At 53.3% G+C, this 9,900-nt stretch overlaps 1 protein-coding gene across 1 annotated transcript in view; it reads left to right on the top strand.

Annotated features, from left to right (window-relative positions):
- Positions 1–285: 285 nt before the first annotated feature.
- The window catches only part of COL26A1 (collagen type XXVI alpha 1 chain), a 93,179-nt gene continuing 83,564 nt past the window's right edge, over positions 286–9,900 (top strand). The window contains exon 1 of the mRNA XM_049787866.1: positions 286–533. Within this exon, the coding sequence (XP_049643823.1) occupies positions 376–533 (158 nt within the window). The 5' untranslated portion in view covers positions 286–375. The remainder of the gene's footprint in view (positions 534–9,900) is intronic.

Below are 9,900 nucleotides of genomic sequence, written 5' to 3'. Positions count from 1 at the left end.
GGAACGGGGCACCCCTAAGTAGCAGCAACCCCCCCGCAAGAGTTTGGCTGGTTAAAGTTCTAAATTGCGGGGCGCCGGCCGGCGCTTTCGGAACCCTCGGACTCCGCGGGTTCGAATCCCAAGCGGTGCGATCCGGGCCTCTGCCTGCGCCATGGAGCGCGGAGGGTTAACCCGGGAGCCCCACGCCCCCATTGACGGCGCCGAGCCCACCTCGGCGAATTTGAAAAGGCGGCCCCGGAGAGGCGTGGGCGCCCCCCAGATTCTCCCCGCCGCCGCCGCCGCTGCTGCTGCTGCTGCTGCTGCGCGCCCCGCTCCTCGCTCTGCTCGCCGTGGGGCCGCGGGTTCGGTCCGCCCGGGCCGCGGGGTCCCCGCAAGATGAGGCTGGCGCTGCTGCTGCCCTGGGCTTGCTGCTGCCTGTGCGGGTCTGCACTGGCCACCGGCTTCCTCTACCCGTTCCCGGCCGCGGCTCTGCAGCAACACGGCTACCCCGAGCCCGGCGCCGGCTCCCCGGGCAGCGGCTACGGGGGTCGCCGGTGAGTGCGCGCCGTGCGCGCGCTCGGGGCGGGCAGGCTGGGCGCGTGGATCTGGGGGTTCAGGGGTGGTGGAGAACGGGGTCGCCTTGGAGTCGGAGCCGGATGGGAAGCGGAGGAGTTAGGGGTGCGGGAAGAAGCACCGGGGCCTGGGGAGTGAGAGCGAGGGCCTCCGGGCCTGGGGCGCCAAGCAGTCGGGGGCTGGAGAGATGGGGGGCCATGGGGACTGCGAGCTGCTGCGGGTTTAGGGGCTCGGGCAGTTAGCGATCGGGGGAATTGGGGGCTACGATCTGGAGAAGGTAAAGTGCGGGACCGGGATTACGGGGATCTCGGGCCGCGCCCACCCACTTTCTTCGCGTCCTGCGCCCCCCATCCTCGCCCCCTTGGATTCCCGCTGCGGGCGCTGGCGGCTCGGACCCTCCGTGGGCTGCTTGGAGTGACTCGGGGACTCGAACCCGGTCGGCGAGCGGCTCCCGCGCTTCCAGAGGCGCTCGCTCACCTGCGCGTCCGCGCCTTTGTGTGGGTCCCCAGGTTCCCGGGGGGCTGAGGCCGTGCGCCCCGCCTCTCCAGAACCCCAAATGGGGCGACTCGGCCGGGGCTCCTGGGCTGAGACGATGGAGGAGCCTCGGCCCCGGCTTCCCCTCGCCACGCGGGGACGGGAGAAACGCGCTTCGAGGAGCTGGAACCGCGCTGAGCTGGGAGGAACAGAGGGGTCCCCCCCGCGCCTGCCTAGCGGGGACCCATACGCAGCCCCCCGCCGCCGCCGCCGGCAGGTGGCGCGCCGGGACCCTCCGGCCTGGGGAGCCCCAAGTGTCCCGCCCCGCGCCCCAAAACGCGGGAGCGCGCGCGCGCGTGTGCAGCCGGCCAATCGTTACTCATAGGCACTGAGCACCCTCAATTCCAACGGATAATAATCGGGTTCATATGGCTGTAAGAGCTCTCATCAGATGCCTCCTTACCCGTCACCTTCCTCCCACCTAAAACCTAGACCCAGGATGGGAAGAGGAGTAGTATGATAAGGGAGGAAACTGAGGCATAGCGAGTGTCCCTTCCCACCTTCTCCTAATGGCGTGCATTTGGAACTAGAAGAGACAGGATCCCTAAATCTTTCTACTGGAGAGTCATCAACCCCCTGCCAGGGATCCATGTCACCCCCTGCAGGTCTCCAAGAAAGGCTATTTTGGTCAGGGAGAAGAAACGTGCTTTATACTCGCTGGACAAGACTTGCTGGAAGGCATAAAACTGCTTCTGGAAAGCGTTGCGCACGAGTTTCTTTTCCCTCCTTTTCGCTGGGAAACATTTTCCCAAGGCTTCTCTGGGTTTTATTCCCCCAGACACTCAACAGTCGTGTGCTGGCTGCTCACTCCCAGATGAGAATGGGCTGAAAAACAAGCTATTCAAGAGGCAGAGGACGAAGAGCATGATGGCATGTATAAAAGACAGAGATTCCCTTCAATAACGTAAAGGCTTATGAACAGATGCCCAGGTTGAAAAGAAGATGGGAAACGGGGCCCGGAGAAATAGCACAGCGGCGTTTGCCTTGCAAGCAGCCGATCCAGGACCAAAGGTGGTTGGTTCGAATCCCGGTGTCCCATATGGTCCCCCGTGCCTGCCAGGAGCTATTTCTGAGCAGACAGCCAGGAGTGACCCTTGAGCACCACGGGTGTGGCCCCAAAACAAAACAAAACAAAAAAAAGAAGATGGAAAACCATGGTTCCCACAGGGGTGTGCAGAGCAAGAGGCTGGTCAGGAGCAAGAAAAAAGTGGGGCCTGGGCCTCTTCCTAACTATTTTGCACTTGTTTTGGATGGTTTTACCAGCAGAACTGATTAAAACGTGTGGCCCCCAAGCAAGAAGTGATTTCTGAGCGCATAACCAAGAGTAACCCCTGAACGTCACCAGGTGTGGTCCAAAAACCAAAATAAATTAATTAATTAATTAAAAAAAAAAAAACCGTGTGGGAAGGACACACGTTGGGAGATAGTTCAAATTAGTACCTGGGCATTACACATTGGAGGCCAGAGCCTGAACCCTGAGCACTGTTGGGTGTGGTCCCCAACAAAAGTGCAGGAAGGGAGATTAAAAAAACAAAACAAAACCCAATAACTCAAACAAACCAAAAAACAATTAGACTCCAGCAGCCTGGAATAGGCATAGTTGAAGGGGTCAGAATATGAACCCAAGTCACAAAGGAGTTGAGTGTGTGTGTGTGTGTGTGTGTGTCTGTTTTGTTTTATTTTGGGGCCACATCTGGTGATGCTCAGAGGTTACTTCTGGCTTTAACCTCAGGAATTACTCCTGGTGGTGCCAGGGATCCAACTCACTGGGGCGCCCTACCACGCTGTCCAGTCTCTCCATCTCCCAAACTTGAGAGAGACCTTCAACACAAACACAATAAGCTCACACAAGTATAATTTCCTGTGGGCTTTGCACCAGGATGTGCTCCGAAAGGTATAATTAAGTGCAGGAAGATCTGGGTGGATTTGTGGGAAATGGATTCCTGAATGAATTTGAGTTCCTGAGTTCTGGGGCCAGATCCTACTCGTAGCTGAGTCTCCCTGGCACCTGGTTGGGGTCTAGGCTGGACAGGGGCTTGGGCAGACCTGATTATTGAGTCCCGTGCCTGGAGAGCTGTCAGTCAGGCCCAAGTGACCTGGATCTCTGAAATCTCAGGGTCACAGAAGCAGAGGCTTTGGACAACAAAGCCTTTGGAATGGTGCATCCCTCATTGGTGATCGGGGGTCTCTGTGATGGCCTGTTGTCTATTGTACCCTCCCCTCTCTTTCTCTTTCTGTCTCTTTCTGTCTTCTCTCTCTCTGTCTCTGTCTCTGTCTCTCTCTCTCTCTGTCTCTGTCTCTCTCTCTCTCTCTCTCTCTGTTCTGGCAGTGAGAAGCGACTTCACGCCGAGTGCTCCCGTGGGCACGCGCTTCGTGTTCTCTCTGTGCATGGGCTGGGCCAAGTGTCTGCGTCTGATAAATAAACGTTGGAACATATCACCCTCCTTATTCATATGTGCTCAACAGGCCCAGGGTTACCCCACAGTTTCAGCTTTTTTGTTCAAAAGAAGAGGACCCCATTTTTTCTTTCTTTTTTCTTTTTTTCTGTTTTGTTTGTTTGATTTTGACCCAGCCCTGGTGGTGCTCAGAAGTTATTCCTAGCAGTGCTAGGTGGCCATATGGGATTTCAAGGATCAAACTCAGGTTTATTGAGGGACCACTAATGAATGATTCTTGCCAACTGCAGAGCAGTTCAGAACAGGGGGAGAGGAACATAGCATGGGGGGGTGACTAGGGACTGCACCCCGCACAAAAGACCTCCCACATACATAGTTCTTCTGTTTTTCCTAAGAATGAATAGCTAAAAAAAAAAAAAAAAAAAAAAAAAATAAAAGGGGCCCGGCGGTGGCGCTGGAGGTAAGGTGCCTGCCTTGCCTGGGCTAGCCTAGGACGGACCGCGGTTCGATCCCCCGGCGTCCCATATGGTCCCCCAAGAAGCCAGGAGCAACTTCTGAGCGCAGAGCCAGGAGTAACCCCTGAGCGTCACAGGGTGTGGCCCAAAAACCAAAAAAAAAAAAAAAAAAAAAAAAAAAAAAAAAAAAAAAAAAAGAATGAATAGCTGAGAAACTCACTTATCGCCTTAAGCCTAGGGGTACCAGATGCATTCATAGCATTGTACCTACTGCTGCCACCACCATCGCACATTTCTAGAACTTTCTGTATCTTCAGCTCCCATTTTCAAGGCTCTGTGGTTCCTCATAGTGGAATGACTGGAGTTTCATTAGCTTGTCCCTGGTTGATTATTGGGTTGTTTTTCTGCCCATAGGACAACACACTCAGCAACCTTGTTACAACAAGATCATAGTGTTAGAAGCACAAACATTGAGGGTCAGAGTGACAATATAGTGGGGAGGACACTTGACTTGCATGCAGCTGACCCAATTTGATCCCTGGCATCCCATATGCTCCCGAAAGCCCATTAGGAGTTAATCCTGAGTGCAGAGTCAGGAGTAACTCCTGAGCAGTTCAGGGGTTACAGAGCTGCTGTGTGTGTCCCCAAAACAAACACCACTGGATATGGCCCAAAAGCAAACAAAAGAGTCATCTTTTAAGTTTCAACTTTTTTTGGGGGGGTCACACCCGGAAGTGCTCAGGAGTTACTCATGGCTTTATGCTCAGGAATTGCTCCTGGCAGGCTCGGGGGACCATATGGGATGCTGGGATTCCAACCACTATCCTTCTGCATGCAAGGCAAATGGCCGACCTCCATTCTTTCTCTCTGGCCCCTAATTTTTTTTCTTATTCTTTTTTGGGGGCACACTTGCTGGTGCTCAGGGGTTACTCTTGGCACTATTTTCAGGGATCATTCTTTTTTTTTTTTTTTCTTTTTGGCTTTTGGGCCACACCCAGCGATGCTCAGGGGTTACTCCTGGCTGTCTGCTCAGAAATAGCTCCTGGCAGGCATGGGGGACCATATGGGACACCGGGATTCGAACCAACCACCTTTGGTCCTGGATTGGCTGCTTGCAAGGCAAACGCCGCTGTGCTATCTCTCCGGGCCCAGGGATCATTCTTGACTGGCATCAAAGGATTATGTGGAGTGCTAGGAATCGAACCCAGTCGAGACACATGCAAGACAAGTGTCTATCTGCTGTCTTATCTTTCTGGTCTCCTTTTCCTTTTATTGTTTTGTTTTTTCAGTCTCACCTGGCAGTTTTCAGGGTTCTTCCTGGCTCTGCACTCAGAAATTACTCCTAGCAGTGTTTGGGGGACCATATGGAATGCCAGGCATCAAACCTGGTAGATCACGTACATGGCAAACACTGCCTTTTCAGCCCTTTCTTTTTTATTTATTTATTTTGTTTGTTTTTGGGTCACACCCAGTGGCTCTCAGGAGTTACTCCTGGCTCTGGGTTCAGAAGTCACTCCTGGCAGGCAGATGTCAGGATTCGAATTGGGGTCCGTCCTATGTTGGCCGCATGCAAGGCAAATGCCTTACCATTGTGCTATTGCTCCGCCCCCTCCCTTTTTCTTTTCTTTGTTTATTATTTATTTCGTATCACACTCTGATGCTCAGGAGTCACTCCTGGCAGTGCTTGGGGACTGTATGGGTTCCCTGGAATGGAATTCGAATGGGTAGGTGGCGATCAAACCCAGGATCTTGCAATTCCAGGCCTGCCCCTCTCTCATTGGGCCCCAGAAAATTCTCTTTCTTAGGAGAGAAAGCAGCAGAGTCCAGGGGAAAAATCCCTTTCTGAGTGAAGTGATTGCATTTTCCACTTAGTTCTGCTGCCTTCAGCCTGGCTTCTCAGGTAGACACCTCTGGACCCTAATGTTGGCCTTTGTCAGGGAAGCAGAAGGGGAAGCTCCTCTGCCTGGACCATCTGTCAGTTTGGGGGGATTGTTGCAGGGCCCCACACCATTTGTCTAAGTGCTGAGCAGCTGCTAAGTGAGATAGATTCTGTTCTGCTGGAGTTGGGGGGCTGGGCTCCCATTTCTACTCTGCGCAGCTCAGTTTCAGGCACGGATGACCAGTCTTCCTTGTTGGCTCCCCTTCTCATCCTGCTGGCCCTCACCTTGGGGGGCTCCCGCACGGTTTCCCAGCACACCCTTTAACCACACACTGGCCTGATCAGTCCAGCTGTTGGGAGGGGAATCCCACGGCTCCAGGCCTGTGCTTGGTGTGTAAGGGGAACAGTGAGCTCTGGGGTCACCCTCATTACCACAGGCTTCCCCCTGTGCTTTGTGTCCATTTCTGGGGGGGTGTCATGAGGCTCATGTCAGCCCTATCTCCCCTATGGTTGCTGCTCCCCAGTTCTGCCTTGCATCAGCATTGGGGTCTGACTTGCTGTGGGCCCCCCTGCAACCTAGCATGGGCACAGTGACAGTATGGCTGGCAGTATAGCTGTGACCAGGAGGTTAAGCAGATGACTGGAGCCGCAGTGACCCCTTGCTGCTGATGTGTCCCACCCCCTTCTGATGGGATTCGGACACTCTCTTTCGACATTGCTGGCCCGGGTCCCAGTCAGGCTGGGCATCATGTGTCAGGAGAGACTGATGGGCTGCAGGCTGCATGCATGAGTGAGTGTGTGTTCCGAGTGTGAGTGCATGAATGTGATTGGGTGAGTGCATGAAAGTGTGTGTGCATGCATGTGTTAGTGTTCTGTGCTATGGGTGTGTGTTGTGTGCATTAGTGCATGTTTATGCTAAGGGTGTGTGTGTATCTCATACAGCATGCATGAGTGCATGCGTGTTTGTGTTCTTTAGGCTATGTGTGCTCCATGTTGAGAGTGCGTTTGCATGCACGAACACTCCTTGGAGGTGCTGGAGAGGTCCCCAGCAATGCTCAGGGCTTAAACCTGGCGGGGCTCAGGGAACACTATGGGGGAGCCAGGGATTGAACCAAGATCGTCACATGCAAGGCAAATGTATGTGTACTGTGCTCCCCATTGTACTATAGCTCCTGTAGTACAATTTCTTTCCTTTTCTTTCTTTCTTTCTTTCTTTCTTTCTTTCTTTCTTTCTTTCTTTCTTTCTTTCTTTCTTTCTTTCTTTCTTTCTTTCTTTCTTTCTTTCTTTCTTTCTTTCTTTCTTCCTTCTTTCTTTCTTCTTTCTTTCTTTCTTTCTTTCTTTCTTTCTTTCTTTCTTTCTTTCTTTCTTTCTTTCTCTCTCTCTTTCTTTCTCTCTTTCTCTCTTTCTTTCTCTTTCTTTCTTTCTTTCTTTCTTTCTTTCTTTCTTTCTTTCTTTCTTTCTTTCTTTCTTTCTTTCTTTCTTTCTTTCTTTCTTTCTTTCTTTCTTTCTTTCTTTCCTTCCTTCCTTCCTTCCTTCCTTCCTTCCTTCCTTCCTTCCTTCCTTCCTTCCTTCCTTCCTTCCTTCCTTCCTTCCTTCCTTCCTTCCTTCCTTCCTTCCTTCCTTCCTTCCTTCCTTCCTTCCTTTCTTTCATTTTTGGGCCACACCCAGCAGTGCACAGGGATCACTCCTGGCGGTGCACAGGGGACCCTATGAGATACCGAACATCAAACTTGGGTTGGCTTCATGCAAGGCCGATGCCCTCCCGCTGTGTGCTGGCTTGGACCCTTGTTGTGCTTTCCAAGTCCATTCCAGAGAAACACTCGGCAGCTGCAGGAACATGACTCCAGGCTTCTCTTGGCTTGAGCTGGGCCGACACCTCATTGCGGCTTCGAGAGTGTCTGAGCTGGACCCTGACCAACTACCCAGGGCAGCGGCGAGTTGTAAGGGTAGCTCAGGGGCTGGTTGAGTTTTGGGAGCCCCTGGAGCCTCCACATGCTCACTGTTTTCTCCAAGGACTCCGGGCCTTGGCCTATCCTGTCTGGTCCTTCCTTTTCATGCCTCCTGCATCCTGGGATCTGGAAATTTCCCTTTGATGGCCCATGTGAGAAGGGCTGGACCCCATCCAGAGAGATACTGGTATGAGGTGCGGGGCTGGGGTGGCGACCCCCCAGCTATGCCCTACATAAAAATTAGAGCAAGCTAGGATGCCCCCATCCTTGCCAGCCCCCCCCTGCCTGTCCTTGGTGATGGTGTTCCTACATTAGAAAAGTTACTAGAACTTTGGCATGAGCTTGTGAGATTAGCTGGAGCTTCCTGCATGAGGCTCCAGGGTTCGTTGTTCCCCTTCGAGTGTCCTGAGTCTTGGATCTCTTGGGACCTCAGTCTGCTCCTCTGTGAAATGAGAAAGACTGAATGTCGGCCTTATGGAGCCTCCCTTGTTAGTGTCAGCAGCTCCAGTGGCCTCGGGGAGGGATGAGCTTTGCCAGACACAGGAACTCAGTTGCTCAGACCCAAGGTCAGTGGCTCCTTTTCCAGGGAGTGTTTCTCTGAGAAGATGGTTCATGGAACCCCAAAGGGAGGGCTCAGCTGCCCCTGCTAAGCCTCTGGCTTCCTTGCTGCTGCCCAAGGGTGCCTGGCACCTGCCTCACCCACCCTGTGCTGCAGGAAACTTCTGCTGACTTCCTGGCATCCCTCAGGGCTCCTGCTCAGGCTTTCAAGGCCATGAGCCAGAGCAATAGAGAGAAGAAAGAGGGGGGAGAAAGAGGGGAGGGAAAGAGAGGTGAAAGAGTGGGAGAGAGAAGGAGAGAGAGAGGTGAGTACCTGTAACCACCAAGCACAGTGGGACTGGGAAAACTTTATAGGGAGCCTGGGGAGCAACTCACCTTTAAGATGCTCATGTGAGGACCCAGAACCCAAGACCGTGTGACCCGGGACTGGGGATAGTTTCTGCTTCAGGAAGCCAGAGACCAGCAGGGCCCTCAGCAAGGGCAGGGAAAAGTATCTGTTAAATGCAGCGGATGGAGGGACTGGCCTGCTTCCCTACCCCCTATTCCCCTGCTTCTCCTGCCCCCTTGCTCCCTGGGTCCCCCTGCCCCCTTCACTCCAACCCATTGACTAAACAAAGAGAGGGGCATGGATAGTTGCATGAGAATGCATGTACGAGTGCCCGTGAGTGTGTAACTATACACACATATCCAACTATATGTGTTAAGATAGGCACACATGGGTCATGCCTGCATGTGTGATACATGCCTATATCTCCATACATGTACACACGTGCCATACAGATTTACGTGCACACATACACCTGTGCGTAGTGTACAGGTCTTCATGCACACCCACCATGCATATTCGTGTTCATAGATGTATGCAGACATCTGTACACATGTGCATGTGGTTTGAACCTGGACTGGGGGGGCTTGTGTCTCCAACATTGTCTTTTTTTTTTTTTTTTTTTTGGTTTTTGGGCCACACCCGGTGGTGCTCAGGAGTTACTCCTGGCTGTCTGCTCAGAAATAGCTCCTGGCAGGCACGGGGGGGGGGGGGGGGGGGGGACACCATATGGGATGCTGGGATTCGAACCAACCACCTTTTGGTCCTGAATCGGCTGCTTGCGAGGCAAACGCCGCTGTGCTATCTCTCCGGGCCCCAACATTGTCTTTTTTAAAAATATTTTTCTTTGTTTTTGGCCACACCTGGTAGCGCTCAGGGGTTACTCCTGGCTCTGTGCTCAGGAATTACTCCTGGCAGGCTCTAGGACCATATGGGATGCCGGAGATTGAACCTGAGTTAGCCACCGGCCATGCAAGGCAAAACACTCTCCCCGCTTGTGCTGTCGCTCAACACTGTGTCTTTGTTTGCAAGTATCTGCCCCCCCCAACTGCTCTACATTCACCCCCCCCCCCCTTCCAGGCCCCCAGTAGCTTCTGTTCTGAAGAAGGCTGACAGGGTTTTCCCTGCATGGAGCTTTTGTGAAAGGCCCAGTCAGGCCAACCTGTACCCTGGGCAGGGCCCCTGGCCCCCTGCTTAGACCCCTGGGGGTGGCAGACATTACCCCACACCCCAGGCTCACTTTGGCTCTGG

The sequence above is a fragment of the Suncus etruscus genome, chromosome 15, assembly GCF_024139225.1.
Source record: "Suncus etruscus isolate mSunEtr1 chromosome 15, mSunEtr1.pri.cur, whole genome shotgun sequence".
NCBI lineage: Eukaryota > Metazoa > Chordata > Mammalia > Eulipotyphla > Soricidae > Suncus > Suncus etruscus.
This window is presented reverse-complemented; position numbering and strand designations above follow the sequence as displayed.